The sequence below is a fragment of the Bidens hawaiensis genome, unplaced genomic scaffold (assembly GCF_021521415.1).
Source record: "Bidens hawaiensis isolate Kalapana, Puna unplaced genomic scaffold, B.hawaiensis_p1.1 tig00058126_1, whole genome shotgun sequence".
Lineage (NCBI taxonomy): Eukaryota > Viridiplantae > Streptophyta > Magnoliopsida > Asterales > Asteraceae > Bidens > Bidens hawaiensis.
Window position 1 is genome coordinate 8,294 of NW_027500505.1, and position 18,746 is coordinate 27,039.

General features: G+C 37.5%; 1 protein-coding gene and 1 pseudogene across 2 annotated transcripts; one reads left to right on the forward strand and one right to left on the reverse strand.

The window, feature by feature from the left end:
* Window positions 1-11,543: 11,543 nt before the first annotated feature.
* Window positions 11,544-13,055, reverse strand: LOC143602207 (putative protein phosphatase 2C 25 pseudogene; annotated as a pseudogene). Its single transcript, XR_013147790.1, has 3 exons — window positions 12,707-13,055; window positions 11,982-12,320; window positions 11,544-11,888 (listed from the first exon to the last, which is right to left on the reverse strand). The product of XR_013147790.1 is annotated as a putative protein phosphatase 2C 25 pseudogene (transcript).
* Window positions 13,056-16,824: 3,769 nt separating this feature from the next.
* Window positions 16,825-18,191, forward strand: LOC143602208 (uncharacterized). Its single transcript, XM_077079402.1, has 3 exons — window positions 16,825-17,273; window positions 17,502-17,682; window positions 17,766-18,191. Exons 1-3 carry the CDS (start codon window positions 16,825-16,827, stop codon window positions 18,189-18,191), a joined length of 1,056 nt encoding a protein of 351 aa, XP_076935517.1.
* The last annotated feature ends 555 nt before the right edge of the window (window positions 18,192-18,746 follow it).

The window sequence follows — 18,746 nt, forward strand, 5'->3', positions numbered from 1 at the left end:
TAATATCCACTGGACTATATTGAACTAATAAAATGTTTGAACTCACAGACCGTTTTGGACTAGAACCTTATATATATTAGACTTAGTAGATTATTAACTAACTTATAAAATCTAAAATGTGCATTTTAACTAAGTTAAGTACTATGTGAATGCTTAAGGCATATGTATATAACTTATCTTGTTTTGCTTTTATCTAATGATGATTCTCATAATCTTGTGGTATTAATTTCAGGGACATAATCAGTTTTGTGCTCTTGAGCTTCCAAAGTCTTGAAAGGATAAAGCGTTCACATCTATGGTCAAGAGACTTAAGCAAACACCCCTTGCACACGCTATATCTGCTGATCCAACTATTTACTACAAGTGGATCCTGGATTTCTGGGCTTTTGCTCATATAGCTGATGATTCTCTATCCTTCACTACTAAGGTTGCCGGGAAGGAGTTAACGATTACTGACGCAGACATTAGATGGGTGTTGAAGATTGCTGACGAGCCAAATTATACATATGAGAAGGGAGATAAGAAGAAGCTCGTTGATTTTGTTACTCAGATGGGATATGACACATAATGGAAGAGCCTTGAGAAGAAACATCTCCCACCATACTGGAGATTTCTATTCCACATAGTCACTCATTGCTTTGTGGATATTCGTGGAGGATTTGATAGCATGAGTGTGGACTGGGTCAGGATCATGTTTGCTTTAACGACTCGAGAGAAGTTCAATTACTCTCGAAGAATATTCCTGTGCATGTTGGGGAACATCAGGAGTGGAGCCACATGGCTTATGTACCCGAGATTCGTACAGATGCTCCTGGATGATTTGTTCCCAGATGTTCCAAGGCCGGGGTCAAAGAAAGCTAATGACAAGAAGTCACTTCCCGAGCCCTATCATGTGAATGAGATCAAGATTTCACTCTTTGGTGTGTTGCTGAGCACCAAAGGAAGGGGACATCAGTATGAAGGACCAAGGCCGGGTCCTAAGTTCGGTTTGTTTGAGGAGACTGAACTGCGGGTGATGAAGATGTTGAAAGTGAAGAGATTGAGGAGTTGGATGTTGAGATTGAGGCTGATTCTAGTGATGAGCCGGCCGAGGAGCGCACTAAAGCCAAGCATGATTTAAAAAGGAAGGATGCTGAGAAGGGCAAGTTTATTGAGCTAGAGAAGGAAGAGGAAGACCAGCCGCCCTTGAAGCGTCTGAGGAAACTTGGGGACTCCCAGAAGTCATCCAAGTTTCTTGTCAAGATTCCCTCACAAGACAAACCATCTGACCAACCCAAAATCACCAAAGAAGCCCTAGCCCAAGCCCTCAAAGCATTAGATGTAACAAAAATCCAAATCCCTACCTACAAGAAGCCAAAGACCATAAAGAAATCCAAATCCAAGAAAACCAAAACCTTACTCCACGACTCACCTGAATCCTCACCTAATCCCACTCCAACAGACCAACCAATATCAACCTTCCTACCCCAAATACCACCCTCACCACCTCAAACCGAACCCGAACCCTCCCAAATCACAACACCACCCACTCAACCATTCACCGAAACAACAACTTCCTCTATTTTCACATCATCCGTCTTCAGCTAACCAATCCAAACAACAAGCTTATGGAGCCAAACCGTTATTACTTCCCCAACCCAAACCATAACACCACTTGTGACACAACCAACACCACCCATCACTACAACTTCACCAATCCATACCCAACCCATCACCCTACCTTTGCAAACAACCTCACCACCCATATTGTCCTTCACATCACCATCCACTATCATTTCACCCAAACCCATTGCCCGAGGGAAATCGTCGACACCTCCAGTATACGCCGATCCTATCCTCGATAGGATCGTCGCACTGGAGGAATCCAACGCAAAAAGGGCGGAACGAGAGACAGGTCTTCTTCGTTTTATCAAGGATTTGAAAGTAAAGGAGGTTGCAGATGAGAATGAGAAGGCGGAGTTGAAGGAGAGGGTTCAGGTTCTTGAGGAAGTGAAAGCGGTGAGGCTTAATTGGAAAACCAAAGATTGTTGATTAACACGCTTCACACCAGAGTCCAGAATCAACAACTGCTACTGAACAACGAAGCATCTCAAAATGACAATCTACGAGCAGATCATTCCAGGCTTGCTGACAGACTGGCTACTCTTGAGAAAAGCCTTCCAAGTGCAAGTGCTCTCAAAACTAGTCTCAACAAGAAGATTGAGGATGCCTCTCGAAGATGGGATGTTGAAAATGAAGCTACAAACTCCAGAGTTACAAACTTAGAAAATCAGCTCGCTTCATCCACTTCCCTCGATACACTCAGAGCTGAAATGGAGGCTATTCAAGAAAAGGTGGTGGAACATGATCGTCTTAATGAGCTACAACTGAAGACAAACGAAGAGTTGGTGAGCAAATATCAGGCTGCCTCAGACCTTATGGGTATTCATGAAGATGACTTTCATGGTCTGGAGGATCGACTTGATAAAGTCTTCAAGAGTTGGAGAAGGTCGGGAGAGACTTCTCAGGCTGGCGGTTCGCAACCTACCGCAGATCCAAGTGTGGCCTTGCGAGGAGTTAGATTCGTGGCATCTGAAGGAGAGGCAACTGTTGGTCGTGTGGTACAACAGGGTGGCCAAGCTGCTAGTGGAGTCAGTACAAGCTTGGGTCCTAAACAAAAAGCACAACCTCAGGACCAAGCCGGTGATGATGGTGATGACGAAGAAGAGAATGAGGATGAGGATGATGATGATGATGATGATGAAGAAGATGATGACAATGATGACGTTTATGATAGCTATGATGAGGATGATGATGGTGATGATGATGGTGGGAATGGAGGAGATGGAGGAGCCAGATCAGTAGGAGGTGGAGGTGGAGTTAACACTCAATCACCTCCACACGCTCAATATGAAGTTCAAGACCCTGCTGATCACGACTCAGCCGGCAAAGTCAGGCAGCATGACACGGAGATTACTGATATGTATAAAGATTTATTTCCTGATGACTTTGCAGGTGTTATGGATGACTTTATTGAAGCAGGAAAGAACTTGGAGCAACTTATTGAACAAAATACAGAGGAAGGGGTTGAAGATGACTACATCAACTGCTCCCCTAATCCAGACACTCCTCATGCTCAAGTTCAAGCTCCAGAGACTCATGCTGCTGATCCCGTCTCCAATCAAACTGCCGACTTGACACAGGAACCACCAAAGAAGAAGAGGAAGAATCATATTGTGTCAAGTCGTGCATGCGCACGCAAGCTCATCTACCCTTACCACGACGATTCGCTGATTGTCTATGCGAAATATAATAAGGAGAACGCGTGTTGGGCTATCAGACGATATAGTGGTGATCTGATCTATCTCAACCACCGTGAGCTCAAGTCGTTACCAGAGCTTGACATTAATTATCTTCGAAAGGCTCTAGGCCATGGTGCAGTTGGGAGTACGTTAGAGAGTTGGATCCCGGACTATCTTCATCGTCAATCGAAAGTCGACTACAAAGATTTTGAGCCGAATAAGGGTCGGAAGTACAAGAACCCAAGGGAGATAGACCCAGCCACCGGAGAGCCGCGAACAATGTGGAGATACAGGGCAACAAAGAACTGTCATATCATCTACCATAGTGAACCATTTATTCCTAACATTCTCCGAGACTTCATTGGCTGGGATTTCGACAACACGACCGGGGAGGCCGTAATACGCTGCAAAGATCTGCCTGAGATTCGCGTATTTGACGAGCACGAGCTAATGGGGCTGCATATAGAAGATATCAAGAAGCTCTACAACTCTCCCCTGGGAACCGTCGAGGATATCGGTCGTCAGAACACAGACCGGATAGTTGAAGCCTTCAACAAGTTTGTTAAAAGAGTTGTTGAACTTCCACTACCCGAGGACGGCTAGCTGGATTACGACACCGACGGGTTCCAATACTAAATACTAGAGGGAGATTGTTAGTCCCATTTTGTTATATTAGTCTTTTGTATTGTGTTTATTATGTTTTAGGCTTTAGTTGTTAGTTATGAATGTTTAGGCCCAAGGGAAATAATATTGTAAAGCCCATTGGGCATTTAATGTAACTTACTTCTCATGCATGCTTCCCTATAAATAGGAAGCATGCCATGAGAGTAATGGTTGTTCATTGTAAATCAAAGGAAACCTTTTGCAAAATTCTCTAAACACACATATCTTTCTTTCTCTCTCTCTATCTCTAAAACCCGAAAATAACATCTCAAGATCCGAGACCGCTTAGGTGGCTTAGTGTGATTTCCGCTAACACTAAGCTCGGTTGATCCAAGATCATTGTTAGATCCACCCGTCTTGGGATCTACATATATCCACTTATCCCATGGTCTAATACATCCAATTATCCAAACACCATATTAATATATTTCAATTAGGTTTAGATACAATTATTGGTGTTGATCACATAAAAGGCTGCACACTTTGCGTTGTCATTTGGCACTCGTGGTGGCGTGATGTCAAGCCACAAACATGCATGATTCCCCCCTGATCTTAACTCTCAACCCCACAACTAATTAAAGAGTTAATTTGGTTAGTATAGTAAGTTTAGACATGTATACATAGTTTATTTTAATACCAAGTTTATTAACTAACTAAATATATTAAATTTTTATTTGGTTAAGACTAATGAAGTGTTGTACACAAATTACTGAAACAAGATGGGTACAACGTATATAGAAACAGCCAAAAGAGGGTATGCGTTAATTTGATAGATGATCTAGTTAAGAAATTTCTATGGGTCATGATATGTTGTAACACCCTTATTTCGTAGAAAAAGATAACCACATATTTCTATAGTGAACTATAATATATATAAACGAAAACACTAAAATCCTATGTGTCGCGATATGATCGCTCCCTCTTTTTATAGAAGCCACCAGATTGCTTAATTTTTAAATGGAGGTCTCTCATTGATTTAACCCAAATTCATGGGTATGGGTAAATAGCTCTTAAACGGGTTATAATATCTCATTAAATTAAAAATTAATCTTACAAATTATTTGATATGAAAATCCTATAAAATAGGGATACACTAAAATTTAATATCCAAAATTTAAAAAGAAAATGATATTATTTATAATTAATAAACAATTTTATAGTAAAAAACATAAGCGGCGGGTCATGGGTCACCAAATCTAGATAGCTTTTAAACGGGTTATAACATATCATTTATTTATGAAACTCTTTCATTATCAAACCCTAAATATATTATTAACTTTCTTACAATAAAAAAAATTAAAATCCAAAAAATAAATATTAAAAAACAAAAATGTAAAAAAACCATTCTCTCAAGCCATCAGATTGCTTTATTTGTAAATGAATGTTTCTCAAGCATTTAACCCGAATTCACGGGTAAAGGTCTCACCAAACCCAGATAACTCTAAAACGGGTTATAACATCTCATTATATTAAAAATTAATCTCATAAAATATTTGATATGAAAATCGTATAAAATAGGGATATACTAAAAATTAATATCCTATTTTATTTAAAAAAAAGATATTATTTATAATTAATAAACAATTTTATAATAAAGAAAATAAACGGGTAATGGGTATCACCAAACCCACATAGCTTTTAAACTGGATTATAAGATATCATTTATTTGTAAAACCATTTTATCATCAAACCTCAAGAATTAATTATTAACTTTTTTACAATAAATAAAATTAAAATCCAAATATACATATATAAAAAATAGAAACGAAAAATGTAAAACAACCCCCGTAATACGGGGGATAAAATCTAGTTATATATATTCGCCAATTAAATTTATACATGATGGCATTATATTTTCTAAAGTAAATTATGGTTTTCGTCCATGTGGTTTGTCCAAATATACAATTTTAGTCCAATAGTTTCAAATTTGTGACTTTCGTCCATGTGGTTTCATTCACTTACAATTAAACTCGTATTCACTAATCACATTAAGTCTGGTCGTTAAGCCCATCAGTCTCCTTCACATGAGGGACAATTTTTTCTTTTTTCTTTCCAAATAAACCCCAGTATTAATTCGCAAGCCCCCTTACGTGAGGGGATGAGGTGTATTTTGAGAAATACAAAAGGACAAAACTGCCCCTCACGTGAAGGACACTCTGATGGGTTTAACGGGATTAGTGAATTCGGGTTTAATTGCAAGTGAAACGAAACCACATGAACGAAAATCGCAAATTTGAAACTACTGGACTAAAACTGTAGATTTAGACAAAACATATGAATAAAAACCGCAGTTCACTCTACTTTCTATTTAAACCGTAGTTTGGGGTTTCCACCTGCGCTATGTGTACGTCTCGTGTCGCTGGAATGGGTTTTCACTTTTCACCATAGCTAGCTATGGCCTATGGGTACGTCTCTTGTATTGCCCACGCATCTATGTAACTTTATTGTATCACCAACCAGATTTAATATAATGATTGATCATCTCCAATATTTAATTGACAGCCATCTATAATCTTCATCATTAATGGGTTCGTTTGAATTACTTTAGTTTTCATTTATTGAAAAATGTATGTTTCAAGATACTGCTGTGTAAGCGTGGGTAAAGATTTTTAACCGCGTGACCCATGCTTTAAACAATTTAATTGAATCTACATGTTTTGCGCTTGTAACTCTTCACTAGTTAGGAGTTCTAAGGCAAATGACTAGGTTAATCCTTTTATAAGAATTCAAGTAAATATTATAAGATTTTGCCAAAATACAATATTATGTTTATTATTTAAATTGATCTTGTCACATACACACATATATATGTAATGGATTCATTGAGTTTATACTAGATTGTTGCCATGTTGGGATTCTGGGAAATCTTGTGGCAAGATCTTTTACAACTCGATTGAAATTGAAGGCTTGGACATTATTTTCATATGCCAGCCCATATATTCCCTATGTTTCTACATCTCAATGACAATTGACAAGTAAAAGTAATATATTTTTGATGTTTTGTATTTAATTAAAAATGGGGTTGTAGCGTAGCTTGTTGTCAGTTTACCTGTCATTTTATTTTGATCGTTTGACAAGCTATTATAATTCAAACTGAAAATGAAAAAAGAAACTGATTAGCTAGTTCTTTATTTTATATTATAGCGAAAATTAATCTATTATAGATTGGCAAAAAAAATATTTCAAAATCAAGGAACACATAATCCAATAAGCCATCAATTGCACGCCACAATTAGAGTATTCGACCTAGTAGAGTACTAGAGTTGACCCGGCTCTAAGATTTGTGGATTTTATATTAGAGACCAACATTGATTATGTTTACCCATGACCTAATGGTCTAGTGGTATGGTGTCCACCTTTTAAAGTGGAGGTGGTGGGTTCAAATCCTTGCAAGTGCAAGGTTAGAGGGATTTTAGGTGAAAAAATTTGTTGTTTCAAAAAAAACATTGATTATGTTTAAATGAAAATCAAAAAGGCGATTGTGTGGACCAATATATAAATAGGTGCATGCCCTCAACTGAAAACGAAAAGGGTTTCTTGGTCATGTTGCTCACTTAATTATAGGGAAGTATCTGTATTATGGAAGGGGATGCCTTCTCAAAGGTCGAGTCTAGATAATCTAAATCTAGTTACATCAAGTTGTCTTAGATTCATCACGCTATAGGTAAATCAAGCTCATTAGACGGTTTACTTAGATGATGATTCAGTCAAACTAATTAAGTAGCACATTTTTATTTGAAAAGTTAACTAGTTATGTTTTAAAATCAAATCATGTGATGATGAATTGTATGTGACAGTTAAGGGACCCGGATTTACGGCCGGGCTTCTCCATAATATAGCATGGCTGAATTTTCATGTTATATTATAGTTTTTAATCAGTCTATTAGATTATTAGTTTGTGTTTAGTAGTAAATCAAGTTCACCAAGCAACATGCTTAGATTGATGACCCAATAAATGCGCATAATAAAACATTAGATGGAACCCAAGTCACTCCCTAAATCAGCCATTTTCGAAACCAACTCGACTATGATGTAAGGGACAAATTGTGCACAAAAATATACAAAATCTGTAAATTGATATTTTTATAGATCTTGTATAGGTATAAAATGTTATAAACTAATAGTGTCTGGAATATCATGTATTATTAGTTAATTATACGAAGACATTATTTATGTACCCCAAGATGAAGCTACTTGTAAGTTTGCAACATTCAAAGTACCTATTCCGGGCCTCCTGGGTACGAGTCGTTTACTTTGACTTAAAAGCCCACCTACATTGAAGCCCATGACTTCAATTATATAATACATTTACCAACCAACCAAAAGAATTTTCTTTAATTTTTTATTAAAAGAAAAAAAAAACAATCAGAAATGTCTAAATTAATGTTATGATTTAAGAGAATATTAATCTAAAGATGTAGATTTGTTTAGCTTTGCGTTTGTTTGATTGTTAAAGAATTAATATCGAATATTTGTCATTTATTGATTTAAATATTTGTTAATTAATATAAGTTAAAATTTTGAGTTAAGTATCTGTAGGATTTATTAGTTTACGTAATATGTGTTATTGGTCTTCACTTGCAACAACCAAGATGCACATCCTCTTTAGCTTATATAAAAACGAAAAGCATCGGAACATTGAAAAATACTAAAATCGTGTCTAATCATATAACAGCTTTACAATAGTTTTAAACTTTCTTCGAACGATCCATCTTTTTAAAACACATTCTTAAATTTATTAAAATTCTTCTAGGAAAAGCCTTAACTTATATAAAGTTTATACAAATTTGGGATTGTATTAGAACTTCAAAAATGTTTTAAGTTCATTGAACATAACTCAGCTATTATATATAATGAAAACGATCAAAATTAATTCAATCGCGAGGTCACAAATTGGTCCTTTGTCAACTCATGCCCACAAACGTGTTTGTAAAAATAACCATGAACGAATACAAGCAATAAGAGCATTTGTGCCTGCAGCTTGGCTATGCAATGTGAATGGAGTACATACAACTCGAAAATAGTTAAAACCCACAAGGTTCAAGCTTGAACTCGATAATGAGGCTCGGCTCATTCATACCCCTAGTCCACGTCACATTGCTGTCTCCCCATCTCGAAAGACACCCATCGTGGATGCCATGAAATATAATAAAAATTTACATAAAGTTCATGAGCATTGTTGAAACTAAAATACGAAAGACTTAGGAGTTTGGTATGATGTGGGCTATGTGCATTATCGTATCAACTATCAAGGCGTTCTCAAAAGAAAAGAACATTTTGATTTTGAGGTCCTACAATTCTTTTTAAGTAAGTCAAAGTTAATATTTTTAACCCAATATCTATATCCAAACAATTAAACCTTAGATATGTCTTTTAAGTAAGTCAAAGTTAATATTTTTAACTCAAGAGGCATAATGGCGACGTTAGGGCGGGATGAGCTACACCTAAAGTGACAAGCAAAAATCGTGACAACAAGTAGGGTTATCAGCAAACCAATTTCTTGTATGACGACGTAAGAAAAACCGAAACAGCCTAGCTTATACATGTTGTGAATCATAAATCGGAATTTTCTTTTAGGGTCTTTTTTCATATGTTTTAAAGAAATAAAATAAATGGATAATCAACAAAATAAGTGAAGAGACGTGGATCGACTCACTGGTAGACGATCTACTTTCCTCGGGTGTGATTATGCTATTCCACCGATGGTTTTCTTGGATCTGGGTTCTTCCACCTACAAAATGAACAGCACCGTCAACTTACCCCTCAGAAAGGGACAGAGGGGTCCTCTTTGGGGTAACCCTCCGGTGTGAGAATAAGTATTTGTAGGAGAAGATAATAATATGAGAGTAAGGAAATCTGGAGAGTATTGCTTAATGTAGCTGAATACTGTGTGATTGAGTGTGTTACTGGATAACTGAGTGTAATTGAGTGTCCTTCCTTGTGGAGTTGATGTGGTATTTATAATGCTAGGGTTTCCACTGATTGGGCTCAGCCTTGTTGGCCTCCTCCAATTGACTTGCGCCACGTGTCCTTGGGGACACCTGGTGCTTTTTCATTGGTTATAATCACGTGGTAGCACATGGGTTTTGCTGAGTTGTCCACCTTTCATTGGCAGCTGTCAACATCAGCATATTCTTATTCCTTAAAAAGATACATTCTGGAAGGTTGTCTGACGCGCACAATCAAGGTTGCCCTAATCCTGATTTGGATAAGGACGAGGTTGATTATGTGCATGTGTGATATGCGCCTATCCTGAGGATGCGCGAGGTCTTCTCTTTATTCTCACGCGCAGATGTTTCATGCGCAGATGTGATATGCACAAGCATGTGATATGCGCCACGCGCGGATGCGCCACGCGCAGGTGTGATATGCGTGAGCATGTGATACGCGTGAGCATATGTGATGCGTGAGCATATGTGATGCCTGAGCATATGTGATGCATGAGTATATGTGGTGCCTGAGCATGTGATGCCTGAGCATGTGATGCATGAGCATATGTGATATGCGTGAGCATATGTTATATGCGCCATGCGCATAGGTTCTGGCTTTGTGCCTTCATAATGTCTTGATTTCAAGACTCTTGCCTATATCTTGTGGGTTGACCCGCCTCGCTCGGTGTTGAGGCGGGTACATACCTCTTCAATAAGCAACTTGGCAAAAAAATAAATAACAAAGCAACGACTTTTAACATTTCAAATATAGACATATCTAAATTCAACAAATCGAAAAACACCATATAAGAAAAGCCGGCTACAAAGGCTGGAATTTAGCTAGCGCATAAAACATTTAAAAATATAACGGGTCCACAAAATAGTCATTCTAATAATAATACACGTCTAAAGTGCCTACTAGAGTGTCTTCTTAGCCAGTGTTGCTTCTTTATCCTTCTTTGTTTGAATAGTTCTTGACACTTGTATTTTTAAAATGCTAAAAGCAAATGTGTATTTTGTTAATTTCTCGAGTCAAGTCACCTATTTTAGTTTTTTCTCTTTCAAAAAATCTATAAATTACGGTTATAAAAGAAATAATAAATAAATATACTCTATGGGCCAAAATACTTCATACTAATCATGATTTACGAGTTTGAGGTAAAGATTTATAAAACTGAGGCTTTGGTCGTGATACTACAGTTGCTTGATGTGATGGCGAATGCAGTATTGGTCGTTAGCGGCTGATGGTGACCGTTAGCGGCGTTTGAAATGGTAATAAAATAATATAAACCACGGGCTTTCACAATGTTATTGACTTAGTAAATACAATATTTTGGATATGACATCTTATTCGAGTTGAAATCGGTCGGCAATTTCGTTAACTAAACCACAGAAATATTCAATTATTTTGAATGCTTGACGATTTCCGAATATTTACTCATTAAAATAAAAATTATTAATAATCCTTTATCTAAGTTTTATCAAGACATAACATATGTGATATGTAACCTACATACAAGTAAAAGTAACGAAAGAATAAATGAATCATGTTATTTAATGTTAATGTAAGATGTATCAACAGGAGAAAAAATGTCATAACTATGAACAATGTAAATTAATAATCAGATCGATTTTGCTGATAATATTCGTAACGAAAGAAGTACAAATATTATAAGCAAAACCGACTCAACTGAACTATCATCACGCTAGCATCATCAATGGATCCTCGAGAAGCCGAAAGTTCAACCAGTTTCTTGCAAGCGGAAACGGGTTCCAACTTATTATCACCAACACTTAACAGTCTAACTAAATCGACCGCTTCTTGATTGCTCACTTTGTCCCACAACCTTTCGGAAGCTAAGATCAAGAACTCAAATTCGTGCCCGATTTTGACTACCCTTGTCTCGGGCTCGGCTGTTACCCATTGCTTAAGGCTTCGGTCCCCTAACCCTCTTGAAACCGCTAGTGACCCGAGAACTCGTGAAACACCACGGCTAGAATCAACATACCCGCCCTACAAAACGGAACATAACAAGTTCATAATTGATTAGCAAACGAAACAAACCACATTGTGTTATGGATTTACGATCTAAATGAAATTGCTTACGAGTGATTTGATTCTAAGCTTCTCGTCTTGTCGGGAGGGGCGATGGTCGGAGGTGAGGGGTGTAGCGGTGCCGCCAATGCTCACCACCGCGCGACAGTCACCTGCGTTTGATACAACGAGGTTGTTGTCTCGGATAATGGCGGTTACGCAACAAGATCCACCGCGCTGATCTTGTTTTAGAAACTGTGAATCGGTGTTCATGTAACCTTGCTTGATTGCTTCAGTAATATTATTTTCACCCATTTCTTCTATTTGTTTTAAAATGTTCTTATCAAGATTCTCTGCTACAAAATCAGCGGCTTTTGATCCACCGTGTCCGTCATAAACACCAAAAAACGCCTGAAAATGAATCAAACAAATTAAAATTCTTTCAAATCTCATCAAAATAAAAAAAAGCCACAAATCTGGCGAGACTCTCTAATTCGGTTATTTACTTATCCTCGACCGTCACGGGAATCGTGAAAACAGCCTCTTGCATTGGGCCATGTGTACGTGTCCAAGTGGCCTAGTGTCACAGGACTCGGACTCTCAGAGTCTTGTGCCAGTTGTGCGTGATGTGCATATGACCCGATGCAAGAAGCTGTTTCCACGATTCCCATAAACGGAACTAAGCGAAAAGTACTATGATTTCATTTTGGTGTGTGGCACAACCGAAACAAATCCGCCATCAAAATCCGAGGCTCAAAACCGAACCGAATGTAACCGAACAGAACAATAAGTTATACCTGTTTGTGTTGTCCATTAAGCTCAATAACAGCTTTAAACCGATCTTCCATAGCTTCTCTCTTCCCCTTCTTACAATAAACCGAAAACCCATCTCCCTCAACCACCACCTCCTTCCACCGGCGGCTTGCCGGAGAAACAAACCGAAGCCACCGGAATAGCCAATTTAGCGGGTCTTTTCCGTTTGGAAAGCGTAGGATTAGTGGGTCGTCCGTCGTTAGAAACCTTAACTGGGTTCTGAAGCTTAAACTTGAAGGCCGGCGACGGAGAAGAAGAATCCGGCGATGATTTGCAGTAAAGTGATGAAGATGGGGAGAATACTGGGGAGTTTGGGATTGCAACGGTTATCATATTGAAATGAGATTATTTGTTTGATTTTGGTTACAACGTTCGGATTTTGTGAATTTGTGAGATCAGATGAATCCGTGTTGTGGGTGTATTTTATAGGCGGTGGTCAAATTCGGGATATGACGGTCGTACGTGTTCACAAACTGTTTTGTTACTTTTCGATGCCTTTTTTATTTGATTTGAGCCGCTCTACTTGCTTCCTTCTCTATTTCCATAGGTACAGGTAACAACTTATAAAATACTTTGTCATGGTTATTTTATAAGTAAGTTTTATCTCGGTTATTTTATATTTTTGTTTTTAATATTTATTTTTTGGATTTTAATTTTTTTTATTGTAAAAAAGTTGTAATATACTTAAAGTTTGATTATTAAAGGGTTTCACAAATAAATTATATGTTATAACCCGTTTAAAAGATATCTGGATTTTGTGACCCATGACCCGCTTATTTTTTTATTATAAATTTTTTTTCTTAATTATAAATAATATCGTTTTTTTTAATCGGATATTTGATAGGATTTTGATATCAAATATTTGGTAAGATTAATTTTAATCTAATGAGATGTTATAACCCGTTTAAGAGCTATATGGGTTTGGTGAGACCCATATCCGTGAATTCGGGTCAGATGCATGAGAAGTCTCCATTTACAAATAAAGCAATCTGATGGCTTGAGAGAATATAAGGAGCAACCAAAAAACTTTTAAAGGTTTCATTTATATATATTTAAGATTTTTGTTAATGTAATAACTCAAAGCATTTCATTTTCTTTTCCCTATGTGATTAGTGGTAGTAAGCTTGAGTTTTTAATGAAGATCCAAGTTCAATCCTCATACATAACATTTTTGAGGGGGGAAATGTGGCTCAATGAAGGACGAAAGAGATCTTTGTGATTTGCAGTTCGATCCTAAAGACGTCTAAGGTTTACCACCAGTGGACCTTCGGATGGGTGGGTTTTCCCAGAAACCAAAGACAATTTGGAGGCGCTTAAAGGCTCCGTACGGCTGGTTAGGCCAGCTAGTGGTGGCCTTTTGCCAGTAGGTCACCCCGTACGAAGTACCTTGACAATTTTTTATTTGTTGACCGTTAAAACAAATTGTTTCGTTTTCACATTTTTTTTTTCTTAACCTAATTGATTTCATATGAACTGTACTATGTGCAATGTTCCTTAAAGACTTGTTTATTGGCCTCTTTCAACTAAGGTTATCTTCGACCTACTTGTTGTTAGAACATGATTACATCATTGCCAAATTGCTATCATCGACCACTTTCTCTTCCTCGTCTTTCTCTCTTTTTTGTGTAAGTTTGAATGTGTGATTACTTAAATCTACAACAATTATTTGTGATTTTAGTGGTCATTAAGCTATCTTTTGTGATTAGGATTTACTTAGTGACAAAAGGAGGGATCATGACCATTGATCAAATAAGTTTGGATGATGAGGAGTGCACACTTCGATAGTTTAAGGGGGCGAAGCCTACTGAACAATGGAAGTGAGGAAGTAGTGCCTCCAGACACAGGGTCTCAAAGCAACAACCCTGGTTTGGATCTAATGGGTAATTTTGTTATGCATTGGAAGATTGGAAGTTACTTCGAAATCGAAAAGTTGCTAATAAATTACAAAGTTGCTAAAGAATTACAATTTGAAACATATCTATACTCTCTCCAAAAAGTCGATAATTAATATGACATTTCAAAGAAATCTTATCATCAACCATATCATAGAAAGATACATACATGTCTAACAAATCATGTCTAATCCGCTTATCAATGTTAATTAGGATCCACCACCATTCCAATGCCCCTCTATGTGAGGTTTTTCACGATTCTTATTGGCGCTTTCATATGTCTTCTCTTCACATTCTAAAACTATCTCAATCATTTCTCCCTTATTTTATCCAATATGTATGCACCCCAAATTTTGGCCAAAAAATCATTTCTTATTTGGTTCATTCTTGGTATGTTCACACATCCATTTCGGCATTCTTATAACGGCTACCTTCAACTTTTTCGTTTGTGTAACTTAACCAAATTTCGATTTCTAGACTTGGTATTTTTTGTATTTTATGTTTTATCCGCTTTCGTTTATCTTGAACAGTTTAGACTTTAATTTCTTAGATCTAAAAAGTGAAGATACATGTACACATATTACGTTAGTCAATTTTTGGGTTATGGTTTGTATTTAGGGATTGAAATCATTGAATTTACTTAATTAAACATGCTTTTTTTTTCTTTTTCTTTTTTTTGTATAGTAGGCTCTCCGGTTGAGATTAAACTCAAAACACCTTTGTTAAACATTAATAATCCTTTCAGGTTCAAATAATGCAGGCATCCAACTTAATATTGAAAGAATTCATATTTTATAATGCTGTCTTCTGTTACAAACTCGCAAATCGAATAATAAGATTTAGGTTTAATGATTGGTGGTGATGTATAGAAAAACATTAATATATTGAAAGCCCACATGGACGAACACTTTACAGATTCATACGATCTTCGACAACATTTATAAAAATGGTATAAAAACTTTAATATTAAAATTGCAACTAAATTGATAAATGAACATCTAAAGATATATTTTATCAAAACGATAAACTATATATAATTAATAATACCATAACTCAAAATTTACGATTACTTGTTAATTATAATTGATAATGTTTTGACTAGCATTTAACGTTAGACATGCATGCATTCAAGTTTTTTTTTAGTTATATTTGTTGATAAATAAACATTTAGTTATCCAATATTGTTTGTTAATTCATTTTTGTTCTTTGATACCGATTCATCACTTGATCGTTGCATTCTTTTACCTTCAGTTACCACTTAACGAGATGCACCAAAACACTAAAAGCATACTTAGTCCTTTCCACGCTATACATGTATGGGTACCGTATGATTTTCCTAAGAGGAAGCACATTCCATAGAAAGTCTTCGCTATACATGTATGGGTAACGTATGATTTTCCTAAGAGGAAGCACATTCCATAGAAAGTCTTCGTAAACTTTATACCTTGTTCTGTGTCAGCATTTGAAATTTGTTTATTCCAGTAATTTTGTTTATAGATACTCGCTTGATCATTTGCATCGCATCCAACATCTTTCAAACATGAAATCCTTTGACATCTCCCTTTAATTTTCTTCTTCGTCTTCTTCGTCGACCCTCCTCGTTGTTGGATTAATTTCTATTCCGGGTCACAAGTCGGTGAACCTGGTCTAAGAGATTTTAACAAGCCGGTTAAAGTCTAAGGAGTATTATGAAACATTCTTCCATTTGCTTGGTGACCAAGTTCACCTTGTTGGCCAAGTTGACCTTGTTGCCCAAGTTCATCTTGGTGGCCAAGTTGAGTGGTGGACACATATTATGCTTGGTGACCAAGTTGGGCTATTAGTATAAATGCATGTACAAAGTTAGTGTTAGAGACAACATCACAACACAACAACAAACACAACAATCACCACCATCACTATCAAAGATATTGTAATCAGTTTTTTGAGCTATATTTTCTGGTTATAATATAAGTCGGTTATTTCTAAGTTGTTCGTTAATTATCGTTTATCATTCTTGAATTGGTATTAGAGCCCGGTTCAAGAACGCGATAATTAATGGCCAACAAAGAAGGTGTTTCGATCGAACAAGTTGGTTTGATCTCCCGAAGAAGTTGTTGCCGTGGTTGATCGAACAAGTTGGTTTGATCTACCGAATAAGTTATTGTCATTGTCGATTGGATAGTTCGTTCAATTGTTGCTTTGTTCAAACAAGTTGGGTTTGAATAGCCATGGGTGACACGACTCCACCGCCACCGCCAAAGGGGAAAGAGAACGGGCCGTCTTCCGTTCATTGTCCAATGTTAACTACAACGAACTATACCGTGTGGGCCATGAGGATGAAAGTAGTCTTAAGAGTTTACAAAGTTTGGGACACCATCAACTCGGTTGTTTCCGATGAAGACAAAAATGACATGGCTATGGCCTTGTTGTTTCAATCCATACCCGAAACCTTGATCATGCAAATTGGAGATCAAGAAACTGCTAATGCCATGTGGGATTTGATTAAAACCCGACACTTAGGTGCCGAACGGGTTAGAGAAGCACGTCTCCAAACCTTGTCAATGGAATTTGATAATATGAAGATGAACGAGTCAGATTCCATAGATAACTTTGCGGGCAAGTTATCGAGCGTTGCCTCGAAATCCGCGGCTCTCCGCGAAGTTATAGATGAAGCAAGGTTGGTAAAGAAGTTTCTCAAAAGTCTCCCAAGATCGAAGTATATTCAGATGGTTGCTTCGCTTGAGCAACTGTTGGATCTCAATAAAACGGGATTTGAAGATGTTGTAGGCCGACTCCGAGCCTATGAGGAGCGAATCCGAGAAGAAGAAATTCAAGTGGGTGACCAAGGTAAACTTTTATTAGGTAAATATGATTCATCAAGTCAAATAAGTTTTGAATCTAATAGGGGACGAGGACGAGGAGGTCGAGGTCACGGTCGAGGCCGATTTAATGGCCAATACCGAACCCCTAGTACCGAACAAGGGTCATCAAATAGAGGGAAAATAAAGATCGATCAAAGATTGTATGTTACCGATGTGACCAATTTGGTCACTTTGCATCCGGTTGCCCTGACCAAGTTTAAAAGGGTCAAGAAGCAAACAAAACCGAAGCCCGTGAAAATTTTGATGATGCGGCGTATATGCATCAAGTTGTGTTCTTAAATGAACAGAACCTAATACCAAAGAAATATGAGACCGAGCAGGTCGAAGATGATGTGTGGTATTTGGATAATGGGCCAAGTAATCATATGACAGGAAACCGGTCATATTTTTTAGAATTAAACGAGAACATAACCGGGAGGGAGTCATTTGTTCAAATCAAGGGAAAATGCTCAATTCTTTTCCAAGGAAAATCAGGTGACCAAGACTTGCTAACCGAGGTTTATTACATTCTGGAGTTAAAAAATAATATAAGTCTCGGTCAAGCAACGGAGTCCGGATGCGACATCCGGATGAAGCACGATCTTTTGATCACGTACGATGAGAACGAGAGGTTACTCATGAAGGTCATAAGATCCGCAAACCGACTCTATAAACTACGAATGAAGATTGGAGCTTCCGTGTGTTTGCACTCAAAGATCCAAGATGATGCATAGCTTGGGCACATCAATTTCGAGTTAATAAAAGTGATGGCTAAGAAGGATCTTGTACGAGGTTTACCTCATGTTGAACATGAAAATCAGTTGTGTGAATCGTGTTTGGTGGGTAAACAAACGAGGCGTTTGTTTCCGGCCACATCCTCGTTTAGAGCATCCCAACCTTTGGAGTTAGTTCAAGGTGATTTGTGCGGTCCAATAACCCCATCCACTATCTCGGGTAATAGGTATGTCTTTGTTGTTATAGACGATTACTCACGATATATGTGGACGTTTTTATTGAAAGAAAAGGGTGAAGTGTTTGAAAGTTTTAAGAGGTTTAAAGCCCTAATTGAGATGGAGGCGGGTTTACCAATGAAAACTCTCCGAACCGATAGGGGAGGAGAATTCACTTCACGTGATTTCAATCGATTATGCGATGAAAGTGGAATTATTCGGCATTTAACCGCCCCGTACACGCCACAACAAAATGGTGTGGTAGAAAGGTGAAACCGAACTTTAATGGGGATGGTGCGGAGTATTCTACAGGCGATGCATGTACCGAATTATATGTGG

What these genes read in the sequence shown, in the direction of transcription:
- LOC143602208 (XM_077079402.1), top strand. Translation starts at nt 16,825, where the DNA reads ATGGGTGACACGACTCCACCGCCACCGCCAAAGGGGAAAGAGAACGGG. An exon ending in GAAGTTATAGATGAAGCAAG is followed by an intron (nt 17,274 to 17,501) that starts GTTGGTAAAGAA and finishes TGAATCTAATAG; the next exon opens with GGGACGAGGACGAGGAGGTC. An exon ending in CCCTGACCAAGTTTAAAAGG is followed by an intron (nt 17,683 to 17,765) that starts GTCAAGAAGCAA and finishes TTAAATGAACAG; the next exon opens with AACCTAATACCAAAGAAATA.